Source organism: Diachasmimorpha longicaudata, chromosome 11, assembly GCF_034640455.1.
Source record: "Diachasmimorpha longicaudata isolate KC_UGA_2023 chromosome 11, iyDiaLong2, whole genome shotgun sequence".
Classification (NCBI taxonomy): domain Eukaryota; kingdom Metazoa; phylum Arthropoda; class Insecta; order Hymenoptera; family Braconidae; genus Diachasmimorpha; species Diachasmimorpha longicaudata.
Window position 1 is genome coordinate 1,606,901 of NC_087235.1, and position 18,907 is coordinate 1,625,807.

The window sequence follows — 18,907 nt, forward strand, 5'->3', positions numbered from 1 at the left end:
CAGGAATGTCTCCCAGCTGAAGTCCGGGTGGGTAATCCAACAAAGTCCAATCCAAATGACAATTGAAAAATCGTCAATGTCAATGTTAATTGGGATGAGGGTTTATTTAATCTTTGATGAAGAAAACACTGAGTACTTCAAGGGAGCACGTAAACTATTTATTCACTTAATAATATTACAAACTCTGTAACTCTGAAACTCTATGATTTTAGCTAGATCTGATCTCTAAAAAGGGACTCGTCGAAAACAAAAACCGAACTCAACTAACTATTCAACATTTACCTTTCGTGGGTCCTATGATTCCCACTCTTTTTAGATTGCGCACTCATGCTCTTTATTCCTTATATTTTGAGATATTAAAAATAAAAAGTGGCGGAGAGGGGCTGGACAACGTCGTGTTGCAAGCAACTGTAGCCAGCCACCCCCATCCACGTTCCAAAATTTGGGATGCAGGTGTGACCCGCAAAAAATCACATTCTTGGGTTTAATACAAAGAATACAAAGGGAGATCTGTTGAGATTAGTTATAGACCTTTCTCAAGAAATTGACCTCTGAATTTATGGGTTTATGGCGACGCCAGTAAATCAACAGGCGTCCAATATTTGTATTAACACCCTTTGTACGTTCGTTATTTTCAACTGTTTATTTTCCAATTATTTATCCTATTTCTTTCATGAACCAGCACTCTGTTATTGAATTTTAAAAGAGACGTCATTGTCCATCAGAACACACGTGTTCAGCAACGCAGTATCAATAAGAATAAACTAATTAACTTATTAATGGAATTAAATTGACTGCCAGGTGCGCAACGCTATCTAGTTACGAACCGCCAACGACGTAACATCACGTGCGACGGAATGTTTTAAGTCGTGTGATTGGCAGCCCTCGGCTTCGCTTCGGGCCGCAAATTTCACACTCGTTGCCAGCCCCTCGCACTTGTATTGAAATATATTATTAGATTGCAGGCGTAAATTTCTGACTGAATAGGCATTTCGACTAGACACTCCTCAGGTATATTAATATGCTGATTACAGCTTGCCGAGCCGTTCGATTCCCCCTCACTTCAGTGTTTTTCTCCACCCTACCTCGTTATCGACATTCTTATACGAGCCCTAGTGTACCGACAGATCGAGCTGCAAAATCAGTTGGGCCATAAAATTTTGAAGTCAAACTCCAGCTATTGTCCTGCTAATCTCCCCCATAATCTCTCCGAGAAATCTCTTTTCTCTAAATTTATCACCTCCCCTAGTGACTATCTAAAAATAATCTAGGGACAATTGTCATATCCGGTAGGACTTTGACCGATGACCGATAAGACAAATTGTGATGTTTTTACGAACGTGAAAAGCTTTGAAAACCCCACCCAATGCTTCTCCCACTCCATGACAAATGCAACTTTTACTTCCGGTTGAAGGTTCGGGCAGTATCGTGAGGAAGGATTTTTTTGGATTCAGTATTTCTCCGTGGTAGTAACTGTGTGGTTATATTCCCATTTCAACACAGTTCTACATCTGTACTGAGTTGAAAAAAAACGTTACGTCCAAGTTAATATTCAATCGATAAAAAATAAATTGCAATTTGCAGTCATATATCTCCAAGGGATATATTTTGTTTGTCGTATGTCCATCCAGAATCTTAACACATTCGGTGAGTGCGGAAATTGTCGAGTGTACATCACGTTTATTTCATACACCAATGATTTCTATCAAAATGGCGGCGAGAATAGCGTCTTCACCTTGCATCATAGCGCGCAATTGAGACAGATTGATGATTTCTATAATTCGATGAATGATTCTCAAAATTTTTATCTCCAGCGAAATATTTTATTCCACACGTTACGTCATCTGGTGCCATTTTAACTGCGTGGGAGTTCAAAAAGTAACACTTATTTTAATTTTACTTTTTTTTTCCCCTCTCAGACCCCTTTGCAGATGCAATCAAGGGTTCAGATGATGATGTCCAAGACGGTCTCGTGCATATAAGAATCCAGCAGCGGAATGGTCGCAAGACCCTAACAACGGTACAAGGACTCTCTTCGGAATATGACTTGAAAAAAATTGTGCGGGCATGTAAAAAGGTGAGAGACATTGAAAAATGAAAACTACCTTCTGAAAATTATTAATTTAGTCGTCGGTAGTCACTTCCCTGGCTGGAGGGCAACATTTATAAATAGAATGACGCACGACATTTTTTTTTTCTCAAGAACAAAGAAGATATAATTCCAAATGTACATAAGCTGAGGCTGATTCGCTAAAAAGTGTGTGTGCACGATACCGTTCGCCTTTAAAATCCGTTTTATTAACTTGACCTTCGAAGCTTCGAGATATGTGGACGAACTAATGATTACGCCTGTACTTTTTTTATTATGATTTTTTGTGAAATTCGTGGTTATTTTCTCAGTAATATTTCTTGCTTACTTAGGCAATGTCCTCAGCCCCAATACAGGGATTTTCCCACGATAGTGTGGGGCTTTATTGTTACCCAAATTGAGTTGCATTAATAAATTTAGTTAGTGGTGATGTCATCTATTCTCAGTCACGCCTGTAATTTCCTTGAGGTATTAATTATGATAATATTTAAAAACAATGAAAGAGAATAAAAAGATTCGACCTCGAAAGGAGCGAAAATTTTAGGTGAGCCACATAAGCTGCTTGTTTATTTGAAAAATTGTCATGAAATTTCCAATATCTTCTTTGAATCGAGAAGTTTATAAATTAATGCCTTGCAATCATATAATTTATTTATTTTTGGGATCTAAAACGCAACAACATAACATCAACACTGTTAAAATATAATTAAAATTTCGTGGAAAATTGATCGTATCCTTTTCAAGAAAGAGACGTTAACCAGATAGAAATTTAAATTACCTCAATAGCTTACTATATCAATATCATTTTTGTTTTGAATATACAGTGAATATACTCACAGTGTATTATTAGGTTGGTAGATATTGATGTGTTAAAAGCTGGCAGAAGCACTTGCAAGACTACCATTTTTTAAAGCACTTTCTTTTGATTTTATCCAGTGGAAATTACTCCAATTTGAACCAGGAATCGCAGATATCATAACGAATGACGAAGGATAGTTTGTGCTTTAATTTATGCAAAAAATGATTTTTTAAATATTTTTTTTACATACATCAGAACAATCAAAGCCCGTTATGTCGCTCTAAATTTTTGTCAGCAAAGTTTCGGGGATTTCATTTAGATTGGAACGAAAAAAGATTATTTGAAAAACGCCTTTTTGTGTGATAGAAATTCATTCTTACTAGGGTAATTTCTATTAAGAACTTTAAACATGATAAAGGTCATCAGAAGAATTTGGCATATTCATCGTCAGCAAATAATTTTCCATGATAATGAACAGAACATGCTTGACAACTGATTTGGATACCGATCTTTAATCGCATCTTGTTCTCTTTCTCCTTAGCTTGTGGGACTGATGGAGCACTACCTTCTGTAACTTAACTCATTCGTCTACGGCACCATACGCATTTAATTTTGCCCCACCCTCACCCACGTGTCGGAAAGATGAAAGCAATTGGTTTATAGGTTAGGTGTAGCAGAATCTCTTATAAAAAAAATTCAAGTCCCACGATTGATTTATATGAAGAACACAACTTCATGAATTAGTTGAAATTATTTTTGCATTAAAATGTTTCGGATTTTAGCTTTGTAAACTGTTAATGCAATTTCATGGAGTACACAATATCACTTGCTCGTCATCAAAAAAATTGTCTTTAGAGTATTATTTGATGAAATTGATTCTGCCCAAATCAGTAACATGTAAATCCTAGTTTTTCTGCAAACCGTGATCATAATGAAGTCTGTTCCCTGGCCATCCATGATATATTACCTGTAGAATGACATTTAATTTTCATGCAAATGTTTGAAAATTTATTTTAAAAAATGAAACTACATGAAATAACTTCTATCACGGATTTTTTGGACGCCGACGTCCGCCATATCCGCGTTTCCGTAAATCGTGGACTTATTGCTCTAGAGAGGACTAACACAGAAAAATCCAGGGACTCAAGAGTCATGAATGGAATGCTGAATGATCCAACAAAAAATAAATCAATTGGAAATAGTCTGATGGGGAACATTGAAATATAGGACAGTTAAAGAAGAATGGCTAACGATTGAGTCTGCCACGAATTTTATTTTTGCCGAACTTTGTTTATTTAAAATGAGTTCAAAATTCGTGATCTGATCAACTAAAAAATGCTTACAGACCATACATTTCTATAGTTATAAAATCATTAGAGCAAAAAAACGTCCAGGGTTATCTCTCCTGACATTCAATCTATGAATTCGACCTTTCCGATAAAAAATATCCTTTTTTTTCATGTCATGTTTTTTTGCATATGTAATATCAAATCATTATTTGAGTGCTGAAAATCCATGAAAATCAATTTTATACTCAAATTTTACTGTCTAAGCCTCACATTAAATCAAGAGATGTCAAACTTTATGCACTACAAATGCTTGTATGACCATGTGGTGTCATCATATACAATTATACCCTCTCACATGATTTTTAAAAAATCATTTTCTGCAACTCTGTTGCCTTTTCATTAATAGTAACTTGTGTCGTGAGAGTGATTTGCGCTAGGGAAGAGGGAGCGCCCGGTTACTTGCTCCCTCACGATAGATGTGGAATTTTTTAATCGCTGTTATACATCGTTCGATTAGGGTCTGCACATTCTAAAAAGGTAGATCGCGTCATTCTACCTGCCGGCCGTCATTTGAATTCAGAACCTTTCGCATGTTAGATAATGACCTTATTCATTGCACCAAGTCACCGGGCCAATTATCGATTTCAATTTGAACAGATGTAAAAGAAATAATATCCTTCGATGGAAAATGATACATCCCTGAAAATACCTCAATAATCTCCGAGATGACAATGCCCCAAATGAAAAGCAACAACAAATCCCTGACCTCGGACAGACAGAAAACCGAATCATCTGCTGCGTATTTTAGAGAGACTTGAAAATTTATAAACTGCGACAGTTTTGATTAACCCACCCCAGAAATTGTAGACGACTGATATGACACCTTAGACAATGCTGTACCTCCCAATTACATACCAGCATGTAACCGACTTATTTAAACTTCATAACTGTCGAAAAGGTGCCTCTTGCTACTCCAGCGGAGTACGATAGAACTCTGACACGATCAACACACTGTACTCATGTCCATATTCGTAACATTTTCAACTTTTCCATAAAAAAAGCCTATTTCCCTCTGGAATGGAAGAGGGAACTAATCGTAAACAAAAATGTTGAGCATATCTACTGCTACCAGGCTGTTATTTTGTAAAAGATAAGAGAAAGACTATAAAGTCACTACAGAGAAAACCCGAAAATTGCTATTCAATTTCCGCGAAAAAAAATTCATACCGCGCCAGCTTATTATCCTGATTTTAAGTAATCAAGCCGTCAAAGTCAATCACAGGAAAATCGACATGCTTTTCCTTGATGTACAGAGGGTATCCCACAACATATGGCACAAAAGATTCCTCCTCAAACTTAAATAACTCAAATGTTTCTCTTACGAGATCGTCCGCGCGTGCTACGCACGCGCCTTCTTTTCCATATCATAAGAATTGAAAACTGTAGAAAATGAATGCTCTTATTCTATCTTCGAAGTTAAAATTAAAACTCATGGAAAAAGACAATTGGGAAAATATATCTTAATATATTCCGATTGCTCTAAGATTGCATATACTATACAGTGCAAGGCAGCATACGGTATACAGAATCGAGAACATTTCCGCAAATTTGAGATTTAGCTATAGTAGCGACAGCAATCAGTCAAGTCAGGAAGAGCGCGTTCTAAGTCTCATATACCAGAAAAAATGGAAAATTACGATTGTATTAAATGTCAAATGACGATCATGGTAGGAAAAAATAGTTTCCTATTTATTACTTGTATAGTTCTGTATATACCCAGTTTTTTACCGTGTTAGAATCTCTCTCACTCCCCAAGAAAATTTTCAAAGTCTCCCATGAGCAAACTCTGGAAAATGCAACGTATAATTGTCCATGGTTAAAAACATCCTTGCGGAGATCTATGCCAATTTTATCAAAAGTTTGTCCTTGACTTTTATTAATTGTCATTGCAAAACCTAATTTGACTGGGAATTGACGTCGTTTGAACGTAAACGGAAATATATTTTCACAGTATAATGTCACACGGTTAATAAATACAATGTCTCCCATCTTGTCCCCATTCAATATTCGGCATCGCAAGAGATTATTTGCGAGTTCTATAATTTGCAGCCGAGTTCCATTACATAAACCTTCATTAATACTTAAATTTCGAAGTAACATAACAATTGAGTCTTTTCTCAATCGTAACTCATGCGGTGGAAAATTTGGAGGATTGAGTGTATTTAAATATTCTGGTAAAATTGCATCATTGATATCCCCGTTATCACAATTTTCCACACTATCGATACCTGTATAGAGACGCTCCGTTGTTTCGTCCAAAAGTTTCGTCACATTACAATTAATCTCATCGACGTCAACATTCCGTGCTGCTAGTACAGCAGTTTTTGCTAGATCTCCAAATCGACGTTCATCAATAAGTTTCTTGAATATTACCTCAACAATGTCATCATTGTTTGAAGCTATGCATTGTTCTGGAGGTAATAGATTATCATCGGTATCATTTAATTTCCCATCACCCAGTAATAAGAGGTATTTTGCGAATTCTGCCTCTCCCGGTAAAGCTCGCATATTTTCTGTCAATGAAAATATTAAGAAATTCTTCCATAAATGACTAAATTTGATTGAAGAGTTGACCAACTCACACCTCGTTGCATTTGGAGTCACTGGTAATAACTGCCGGAAATCTCCTCCTAACAACATAATTTTTCCGCCAAACGGTAAATGAGTATCCATCAAGTCACGTAATGTACGGTCAATTAATTCCATTGCAGATCTAGGTGCCATAGGTGCTTCGTCCCAGATGAAAAAATCAACATTTCTCAAATATTCAGCCTCCTTCGATTGACTTTTTATATTAGAAACCGAATCTGGCAATATAGGAACGGGGATACCGAAAGTTTTGTGCAACGTTTTTCCTTGAGGAAGCAAGATGGCTGCGATACCTGTGAAAGCCATTGTACAGATAGATTTTCCTTGAGCTTTTAATAAATGATATAAAGTTGTGTAAACAAATGTCTTCCCTGAGCCACCTGGACCATCGATATAAAAACAGGAAGATGATAGCTCCTCAGTAGACATAGCTATATTCAAAATTTTGTCAACAATTTCTTTTTGTTTAGTATTTAATTGAGCGTATTGATTATGACCAATGGTCTCGTGTATTTCAATTGACATTTGATCATCGCTACCATCATTGACATCTACTTCGTATTCATCTAATGGTGGCATTGTCGCAAATGCGCTTAAGCTGGACCTTTCATTCATGAGGATTGTATTGATATGAGCATATGCTCTTTTCTGAGCCTCGGATTCATTATAATTACGTTGAAAATCTTGAGAGAAAGCATCTTTAAATTGTTCCCAGAGTACTTCTGGGTGGTTTGGATGGCCATATATTAAAATGCGTACAAATAAATGTCTCAGTTGACGTGGCATCATCCAAATTTCTCCTTCAGTCAAGGCACGTTCCCATTCTCGATCATCCTCAATAAGCCCCAATGCTAAACACGTACTATGAAATGTATTGCACAATTGACCATTGACTGTCGTGAGGTCTTCAAAGCTAGTGGCACCTTTAACTGCTATTAAAAGTAATCGAAGATGAAATAATTCTAGTTGAGTTGGACTTATTGAATACATTCGGCCAATCGTATTGAAATGTGCTTTGCGTTTTTCCCACCTATGTTCATTTGAATTTGGTAATTTTTTGTAAACGTAATGTGATGGAATATCCCCATACGTGTAATTTCTCGCTTCCGGGTCTCGTTGATTCAAAGAGAAATATTCCATTAACATACTTGTTTTCTCTAATGCTGATCTCAAACCGTCTTCATCTTCAAACTCATTGATAGTGATGTTTTGTTGATTAGGTAAATGAACTGGTAATCGCATAACTGAATGACTTTTATGCTGGATAGGTCGACCATATATTCGATCGCATGCTTCCACTGGAGATACATATCGTGTATCTATAAAATTTCGGATTTCATCGTGATGAATTTCGTTCTGATTTTCTGTATTACTTACAATAACTGAGGCTGAATCGTGACCCTTGTATATGTATTTATATAAATATTTCACAGATTTGATGCTAGAAACAATTTCTACGTTAATATGACATGTAAATTTTTCCAATAAATAAGGATTGTAAGGAACAACGAATGCATTATCAGTCATTTGGCCATTAGAACGTTCATAAGTACCGGTATTTCTTCGACGATATGTAGGATATCCATTTTCATCCATTGAAGTATTTTCTTGATACTTTTTTGGAAAATTTTTTGTGCATTTGCCTTTCTCATCTTTACACCAACTACCACATGGCCCATGAATCATGTCTTTCAAAACAATATTGTAAAGGATTGTGTCTGTTTCTCGATCGGGAATTTCCGCAGAAATGTATCTATCAACAGCATCAGGAGTAACAATTTTATTATTCTGTTTCAAATTTACCAATAGATGCATGTGTGGTAATCCACGTTTTTGGTATTCAATCACGTATACATATGCGCATACTTCGCCGAATAAGTTTTTTTTAATAACATCTTTAATGAGCTCTTCTTTTTTTATATCAAAAACTCGTGAAACAATATCTGGCCTATCAGACGCCGTTTGTCCGGGCAGTAAATTCTCTTTTATTTCAATCCAATTAGGATTGCAGGTCATAGTGATGAATAAATCCGGTTTACCAAACTTCCTTACAATAGCCATTGCATCTTGATAGTTCTGTAACATATTACGTGGCGAACCCGTGAATGTTGATGGAAGGATTATCATTTTACCTACTTGGCAATCAGAACCATTCGCGCGTTGTTGTAGATGATCTACCAAGCCTTGATATGTATCACTGCGTAGAGTTTTCTGATTTTGCCTGCAATAGTTCAACCTATCTTTCTCAATTTTAACGTAACTATCGACAACCCATTGTTGAAATAATCGTCCTCCTTTTAAGATCATATTATCGTCTCTGTCAGCCATTCGATATTTAGTATATGCTGCTCGTGATACTCTTTTAGCTCTATTCACGCAAGGTAAATTTTTATTCCAACCCTGGGTACCATGGGGATAAAACAAAGGGTAAATCCATGGTTCAACGTTGGGATCCATAGAATTGACAAATTGAAGTTCTTTTGTACCTTTATTACGAACTGAAACATAAGACTCTGGCATATCACCATCAGCGGCAGTAGTAAAAATGGCAGCCACCTCATTAATTCTTTGTAAATTGTATCGTCTTTGATCGATTCCAGGTTTGAGTGAAAATATCAATTGCATTTCGGGTTCCTCGTTTGTGTTCACGTTTCTCATTGATTGGAGTTCTTCATGCATCATTCGATAAGACTGAGCAAATAAATTACACTGACGAAGGGAATTATCTATCGCCTCAACGACTTCGCGATTCAGTGTAGACATCAAATTGCATCGGACATCTGTAGCCTCATCTGGATCAATTATGAATAGTTGACCGTAGCATGGAGTTTCATTAGACTCGGGGTAGAGACTTTTATTAAATTGATAATATACTTGGCCATGGAGTTTGAAACAAACCGGGCCAGGACGCCGATCAGAGAAATTGACTAAATTAGCATTGAACGATGCAAATGCAAATGCATTATTATAACAACGTATTCGTTCATGGAAATGTTTTGATTGTTCGTGAGTACCATTGAAAAGATCTCGGAGAATAAGTGGTGGATTTGGCAAAGGTTCAAGAGCAACTTCGCCGTGGCTGCAACAATCATTAAAAGAATCTTTTCGAACTTTTTCAGCCGCAAAATGTTTAGCACGACAATGACGACACACAACGTTCATTGGACCAATGTAGTGTTCTTTGCTTTCTTGTCCTGTAGTATCACAAATGGTATTCGATCTACTCCTCCCTGACAAATGAGAATCATAATTGTTAGACGCAGCATCTATGGTGGGAAGGTGGGTATCAGAGCGGTCTATACTCAAATGGACCGGAATTTTTATTCCTGGCATAATATCATTATTATTATGATTCTCTTCATGAGAAATATGATATTCAGGTGCACATTGGTGACTACCTTTAGAAGCTTCATCGATTGTCAATTGTAAGCAAGTATCAAGTTGATGAATGACGTCTGATTTGTATTGTTGATTTCGACGTTTCGCACGATACTCGCGCCGATATGCTGCATTTTTTTTAAGTCGTATTCTCTGCCTCTCTTTTTCATCATTAGATATCTGTTGAATAATTGATCTATCATCATGGCCTTGTTCCTGAAACAGCTCATTTTCGATTCTATTTTGATGAACATGAATATCACGTTGGATTACAGAGATTTCAGGAAACATGTTGGATTTTAAAAGCGGGTGATTCAAATCTTGACGTTGATGATTACTACTTGTGATATCGCTGATCGTGGGAAGATTTTTGTCAATATTGGACATTGGGACTGGATGTTCGATTTCTGTGACTGTATGATTACTATCATTCCCTTCATGAGAAATATCATGTTCAATTGCATTTTGATCAATCTCTCCGGAAATTTGGTTAAATATTGGTTGATCGCAAAAATCAACATGATGAATTATACGATTTGAATTTTGTCGTTGATTCCGACGTTTCGCACGATACTCGCGCTGATATGTAGCATTCTTCTCACGTCGGATTCTCTGCCTTTCTTGTTCTTCATTGGATCTCCATTGAGTGAGAGGTCTGCTATCGTGGGTTTGTTTATGAAATATTTCATTTTGATGGTCCCTAATTTGGATTACAGACATTTCAGAAGACATGTTGGATTCGAGGAGAGAGCCATTCGAATTTTGATATTGATGATTGTTACATGTGGTAGAGATTGTGGAAAGATTGGTATTAATAGTGGACGTTTGCAAGTCTGGAATTCCAACTTCTGTGACAGTATTGTTTTGATCTTTTTGATAATAGGTATCATGTTCAACTTCAGTTTGATTAATATTACCAGAAAGTTGATCCATTGAAATATGAGTTGAATAACGCTGTTGATTTCGACATGCTACACGGTATTTACGTTGATATGCAGCATTTCTGTCACGTCTTACCCTTTGAAACTCTTCTTGTTCTTCCTTTGTCCGCTGGATTGTTTTTCTAGGCATGTTTATATTTTAAACAATTAAATTGAAAATTAAAAAATAAATAAATGGTACGGTCTATTCACTTTGAATTATTTTTATTTGGTTGGTTTTTTCAATATGTATAACTATTATTTAGTGAAAATTGACAATAATGTTTAGAATCAAATAATATGAAACAATTGGTCAATATTGTTGAACTTTGAAGGTATTCGGATAATCAGTCGGTTTTATGGTAATATTTTCTATTCGTTTGTATAGGTAAATTTTCTGTGGTATTCTTGATATAATATTCTGCTTATTAAGATTTTTTTCTTGAATTTCAGTGTAGATATAATTATTGGTATACAGGTAAAATGGTTTACGGTAGTTTAATCTGCAGACTCCCACTGAAAAAGAAAAAAAATTAATTTGGCTTTTTCAATTTATTTTCATTTATGATAACAATTGAAAAGTAGTTGAATAATATACTCACGATTTTGTTTCTATGGTCAGTGTCTTAGGGAATCTGCCCTTTAATACGAAAACTCTCTTCTAAACCCACAATAGCCAACAAACGCCAACAACAGTTATCCACAAATAATTGATAGGTAGCCGCCACAAAGCAAAACTGAAAAAAAAAACAGATGATCCAAAGAATATCCTATCTATAAAAGGTGATCAAATTGATCGAAGCCACGTTAGAATCGCGCTTTTTATTTCCCCAGGGCATTGAAAATCATTGGTATGGATATACTTGTTATTAAACTAAAAAAAATCTTATTAAAAAATTCCTATAAAAAATGATCGAATCAACAAAAAATAGAATTGTGTGTTATTTAAATTGAATTCAAAGAATCCCATTTCCATTCCAATAATTTTTCCCAATTTGAGAATCGAAAATTACGAACATTTCATGATTGATGTGCCCTTATTTTTGTAGTTTTTGTGAATATTTAAGGTTAAACATGATTTCATTCATGATAACAATTAACAATTGAAAAGTAGTTGAATAATACACTCACGATTTTATTTTTATGGCCAGTGTCTTAGTGAATCTGTCCTTTAATATGCAAACTCTCCTCTAAAGCCAACAAAAGTTATCCACAAATAATTGATAGGTAGCCGCCACAAAGCAAAACTGAAAAAAAAACAGATGATCCAAAGAATATCCTATCTATAAAAGGTGATCAAATTGATCGAAGCCACGTTAGAATCGCGCTTTTTACTTCCCCATGGCATTAAAAATCATTGGTATGGATGGATTTGTTATTAAACAAAAAAAAATCCTATGAAAAAATTCCTATAAAAAATTATCGAATCAACAAAAAACAGAATTGTGTATTTAGATTGAATTCGAAGAATCCCATTTCCATTCCAATAATTTTTCCCATTTGAGAATCGAAAATTACGGAGACTTCATGATTGATGTGCCCTTATTTTTGTAATGTTTTTGTGAATATTAAAGGTTAAACATGATAATAATAACATAAATGGATGAATACTCACCTCCATTCAATTTATTGGCACACACCGAATGTACATTCCATATCCGAAAAGAAGCTCAGGTGTAAAATGTAATTGCCGTGACTGCAATAACTGGATGACGATAATTATTTCAGAACGATTACTGTTGCTGCAGTTTATGAGTATTAATAAACTTCAGCGTACTTCCAGTACATGTGCATGACATTGAGAAGAGGGAGGGGATATCTGTCTAAAAGCGCTTTCCACCGCAAAAACAAATGACAAATTTTTTTGGAGCCCTCAACAGAGACCACACATCAACCACGAAATGTCCTAGCGGTAGCGCCAGAACTAATTTTGCATCCTTCCTTACGGTTGTAAGTCGCATTCCCTTCACATAACCAGGAGAGACAGTGAGACAGGAGACAGTGTTGCCGCACCAAGGTGTATACCTGCGACTTACAACCGTAGGGAAGGTTCAAACTGGATGTCTGCAAAAAAATCGCGTTTTAAATTTTTAATAATGAAACCATTAACTCCAAACCGATGCCGCTTACGTTCAATAAATATTTACAGGAGTGGGACGGATTTTGAAATGAAAACAAAAATAATGTTCCAACAATTATAATTGACAGTACAACATATATTAAGAACTATGAACAAACATTAATATGAATACATCCTTTGTATCACTTATCTGTGATTCCGGAGAGCTTTATCTATTTCAATCATAAAATTAATCAGTCTTTAGTTTTCTCTGTTATATATAAAAAATACAAATGTTTTGTAATACTTTTTCTTCAAAAACAGGGCCACATATTGAAATAAATTCTGACTAAATACTAATGTTAATGAATAGATTATTATAATTCCATCTGTTTTGGTTGTTAAAGCTAAATGAGTATCAACCTTACTGCTATGAAGTTGGCAGTCTTTAAAAGTAAAAAATCACCTTCTTAAAGAGCTCAAGCTTGTCAATGTTTCATTTTTGTGTAAAAAAATAACAGTTTACAACGTGTTATAGAAAACATTCAATTTTTGTGTAAAAAAATAACAGTGTTAAACTTGTTATAGAACTCAATTTTTGTGTGAAAAAATAACAGTTTACAACTTGTTATAGAAAACATTCAATTTTTGTGTAATAAAATTACAGTATTAAACTTATTATAGAATTCAATTTTTGCGTAAAAAAATAACAGTGTGAAACTTGTTATAGAACTCAATTTTTGTGTGAAAAAATAACAGTTTAGAACTTGTTGTAGAAAAAATTTTCAATTTTGCAATTGAACTTCCAGAGCAAATAGCACGTCATTAAAGCTATTCAGCTTTCAGTTTCTGAAACAAAAAAGATTATCTATTCTTAATAACTGTTTAATGAATGATTCAATGCATTTTCATTTAGATTTCCATATAAATTTTTTTTTATTAATGTTCTAATGAAAATATTCTACTGAATTCTGCTTGAAACTAAGCCAACATTAGATGAAAATATTGCAATATTCTCTTGCATTGGAGGGACAATAATGAAAAATTAAAAGTAATTAAATTTGGATAACCATAACCATTAATAAAAAAAAGTACCTTGTTCGCGACGTCCATCGCCTCTCCAGATGCAGATTCAACTGCCCCTCGTTTGAGAGTGAGAGGAGGTGCTTCGACAGCATCATCCAACTCATCTTCATTGAGGGCTACATCCTCAGTCAGGACTGCGATGTCATCCATGCTGTTAATATTTAGAACGAAACCATCCCCACGACGATCAACTCGACCTTTGATGGTCATTTTAATTCCCTCGATCAAGTCTTCTCTCGGGATGTACGTCACAACGTGAATGGTCATGCGATGAACCCTTGTGCAAAACATGCCACATCCATAACTTGAACCACTTACCGTGGTAATGGTTCTGAATGGCTCTTTGAGCCATCCAGTGATCTGGACTGGCCCGCGAGCAGCACACACGTTCTCCATCTCAATTTTTTCATATGAGATGACCTTCGACTTTCCATTGTCAGCTCCATTCGTAATATTAAATGTGCCAAGGATGTCGAAAGTGCTCCCACGTCCAAATTGGAATTCTTTATCGCCCACAGTGTCCGTTGATCGCCGATACTGTGGATTGGCCGCTTTAATAATCCCTCCAGTGATTTTTATTATCTAAAAAGTAACATTTCACATTTTTCATGTATTATCATAGATATTCATACAGATATTCGCATAGATATTAATTTTTTTCCAAAACAGAAAACTGAACTGAGCATTTATGTTATTTATTCGTTGTTTTTTTTTTTCCCTCAAGGTTCTCTACAAATAAATAACGTACGTTCTTACGTTCATTTGTTTGCAACGATCCTATCGGGAAATATTCGATAATTTCGGAGCTCTTGTGGTATTATATGCGATAATTTTTTGATAATTCTGCGGGTAGGCTATATATAAAAAAACAAACGATAACTTAACCAAATAAACCTCTCTTCATTTCATGGCACAATTCTCTTTGCCGAAATTTGGATAGGAAAAATAATCCCCTGAATACCACTCGAGCTTCAACCTTATCGAGTATTTCCCTCTAGGTTCCCTGCGTACAAACGAAGTCGTCAAATTTTTCAGGAAAAGTCATTTTCCTGAAAATTTGACGATTTTTTAACCTGAAAAACTTGACTCCTTCATTTGTTTGCAACGAATCTATCGGGAAATACTCGATAATTCCGAAGCTCTTGTCGTATTATATATGACAATTTCACTTTTTTTATTTTTGCATGGAAATCACTGTACCTGATACATCTTGATCTCATCATTATATTTGAGAGCATCATCCCCCCAGCAAAGTATGCGAACCCTTCTGCCATTATTATTATTCAAAATGCACTTATAAATCCACTTAGATGGAGATTTTGGCAGCTCCCTCAGGCCTTCAATACAGTCGACGTAGCCGATGATTTTCCTAAGAAAAAAAAATTAAATTACTCTCCGAACACGTGTCAAGGATAGGTTATGATGATTGAATACGTAATAAATTTTTTAAATATGTCCATTTTTTTTAAATAATAATAGGAATACTTACATGAGTGTAGCTCCAACATTGAAATGATCAATGGCTCTGTTGGTCGTATATTTAATAGGTGATGTCATGATGTTTCACGATGCTCAATGATCTCCTTTTTATAATTAAATGATAGGAGAAAAACACTCAAACCCGTTGCCAAATGTGATGGTTTTTACCGGTTCATTTGTTCCAGTTCATTTGTTCCAGTTCATTTGTTCGGGGGGGCTCCGTTTGGACTTTTTCAACTGTACAAATGATGAACTGTAGAGAGAATTTTCAAACGTTGAGAGCACCGGTGTGCAGGGATCCAACTGTCGAGACAAAAATTTCATGTGGCACGTGGGTCCACATGTACAGCCACATTTTTGTCTCGATAGTTGAATTCCTGCACACCGGTGCTCTCAACGTTTGAAAATGCTCTCTACAGTTCATCATTTGTACAGTTGAAAAAGTACAAACGGAACCCCCCCTCATTTGTTCCAGTCCAATGTGTGACTAATATAATCGACAGATGTCGCGTCGGTTTCTGCCTTACGCTTACGCATTTTCGAGATATTTCTTCGAGAAATATCGATATCGATCTGTACACGGGTCTCTTTTTTATAATAGGACCCTCATTACTAATCATTTTTTATTGAATAGAAAACTATCCATAAAAATCACACAAAACTCTCCCTTGCGTTCTCCCCTGAACCGAAATGAGTCCCTCAAGGCTTCTCCCCTCTGTCACCTCTTTTATACATCTTTTGTTATAGCATAATATGTGAACCATTCCACATAAACAATGTATGTTATAAAAGTTGACATAAAACTTACTGGCTGAAGACCCTTGGGCAATGGCCAATTGCAAATGAGCTTGTTGCTAATCATATTAAATATAATACTTGGATAATTCACAGGAGTTCGCCTGCAATGGGACTGTAATCGAGCACCCGGAGTACGGGGAGGTGCTACAGCTGCAGGGGGACCAGCGGGAAAATATATGTCAGTGGTTAACCAAATCAGGTCTGGCCAAACCTGACCAACTCAAGGTTCACGGTTTTTAAATCAACGGTAAAAGTTAATAAAAAAAGAAGGAGAAACAAGAGGAAGAACAACGCCTCCAAAAGTTGAGAAAGAAAAATTCCAATATCCAAATGCCACACAACCTTGAGAAAGTTCCACCGTCACGAGACACCTCTATTCATCATTAAATTTATCTGTAATCAGTTACAAACTACTTGTTGATACTTCGTGGGATATACTCCTCCTCCAATCTGCATTATATACGCATATATATTTCAATAAAAAAGATTATAAAAGCATCAAGCGACAAAGAGGCGTAAAAGTGAAACAAAAGTAAACACGTTCACGTTAATGAGTAAAAGAAGAAACTACAAGGGAACTATTATACATTATCACATAGGCACAATATTTCTAATCCGAGAAAAATAAAATTTTGTAATAATTATAGTGAAAACAATAGTTTACAGCCTTATGTTAGATAATCTGCTGAACTTGAACACACTTGGATTAATAGTGTTATTAGACAAATTTTTGAGATAATTATTGTACAAGAGGTAGATACAGGTAGCGACGGATGGATCAACAGTATCTTATTAGATAGTATGTATCTGGGCGCGATTGATGTGTTCAGAGAGTTTAACTGATGAACCTATAACAATTTAAACAAAAAAACCGTAAATTTTGCAAGATAAATTGAATTGAAAACGAAGAAAAAACACGACGTAATAATGAACAAAAGTAAACGAAGAAAAAAATGCATTTTAACCTAGATGAATTCGTCAAACTTGTCTTAAATACTTCTCTCATTTGTAACTACCGCTTTGCATTAATTCTGACCGGCGAAAATACAGAAAAACTACAGTAATTGATTAGAATAAATGATAAAAGACAGCAAACTGAATGTTTGTGCTTAAATAACTCCATAATGATATCAATTCTCCCAAACTTTTGTGCCTTTGATTCCACGTTGTATTATTTATCGAGTTATAACAGATGAAATTTAATAAATGATTTTCCCACATCTTCACGTTATGAAGTTCATAGTGGTGAATAAGCTACTTCTTTTGGTCTTCAAATATTCACATTTTTTACCACTATTGTCATATTGAATTTGTTCATGACTTTTACTTCTTTCAAATTATTCCATTGAATTGTGGCTCCTAGAAATAAATACAAGGCAACTCACTAGACTGAAATAATTCATGTGTTCATTTCATTAATAAATTAATATTAATAAAATGAAATTATGTAAGATCTTCAGACGGGACTAATTGAACCGTATAAGAGCGCGAGATTCGTTGCAATCAGGTTGTTTCATAATATTCAGATTTTTTCATTGTTTTTTTTTAAATCAGCGACAAGAGGAGAATCGAAAAATATTGAAAATTTAGTTCAAGCCATTTCTGACGAAGAGATCTCAAAAACACATTTTCAACAGAAAAATTAGAATTAGTCTATTGATTTTTCCAATAAAATCATTTCTATTGAACATTGTCCATTGAAGCAATCTACACAAACTGTAAAATTTTCTAATATTTGAGGGCTCTGAAACTTGAAAAATTTTGTTCACCATGTTAACACAAATCAAATAAATTAATTGAATGAATAAATTCGTAGGATGAAATTATACAACAATTTTGTAATTTACTAAAATCGCTTGATAGAAGAACGTGAATTAGCTCATAGACTGTCATGTCGTAGTTTTCCCGAATTTTTACTCTTAGGTTTAAATCAGAGAAACGGATTGAATGAAAAAAAAATCAGAAATGTCTCAAGGAAAAAATTCATCTAGCACGATTGAATTCTAATCATTTTCTCAATAAAATAATTCACATTGAATATTTCCAATTGAAAATCCAGCAGGAGTTATCTTCTATTCGACAAAAGCCGTTTAACCGTTCTTGAGGATTTTGTTGATGTTTTTTTTTTTTTGTTATATTTTTACGGAATTCAATGGCAGTCAACTTGCGAATGAGTCTATAGTAATTTCATTACAAAAAAAGAATAAAAATAGGAATACCTATGTCACTGAATACTGCTTGATGATTCAAATTTTTTGAACTATATTGTTGTTAGAGCACTGTAAATTATTCCAACAAATTATTACATGCCACCTCCCGGTAATAGACAACCACACTCTACATGTTTGCAATCAAATTTTC

At 35.0% G+C, this 18,907-nt stretch overlaps 2 protein-coding genes across 2 annotated transcripts; one reads left to right on the top strand and one right to left on the bottom strand.

Annotated features, from left to right (window-relative positions):
* Positions 1-1,417: 1,417 nt before the first annotated feature.
* Positions 1,418-17,944, top strand: LOC135167200 (eukaryotic translation initiation factor eIF1). Its single transcript, XM_064130145.1, has 3 exons — positions 1,418-1,647; positions 1,920-2,077; positions 16,640-17,944. The coding sequence occupies exons 1-3, from the start codon at positions 1,620-1,622 to the stop codon at positions 16,784-16,786; spliced, it is 333 nt and encodes a 110-aa protein (XP_063986215.1). The 5' UTR covers positions 1,418-1,619; the 3' UTR covers positions 16,787-17,944.
* LOC135167198 (uncharacterized) lies at positions 11,345-16,349 on the bottom strand. The gene is made up of 7 exons (XM_064130144.1): positions 15,759-16,349; positions 15,470-15,638; positions 14,279-14,851; positions 12,740-14,032; positions 12,256-12,371; positions 11,727-11,861; positions 11,345-11,640 (listed from the first exon to the last, which is right to left on the bottom strand). Exons 1-4 carry the CDS (start codon positions 15,824-15,826, stop codon positions 14,015-14,017), a joined length of 828 nt encoding a protein of 275 aa, XP_063986214.1. The 5' UTR covers positions 15,827-16,349; the 3' UTR covers positions 11,345-11,640; positions 11,727-11,861; positions 12,256-12,371; positions 12,740-14,014.
* Positions 17,945-18,907: the final 963 nt, after the last annotated feature.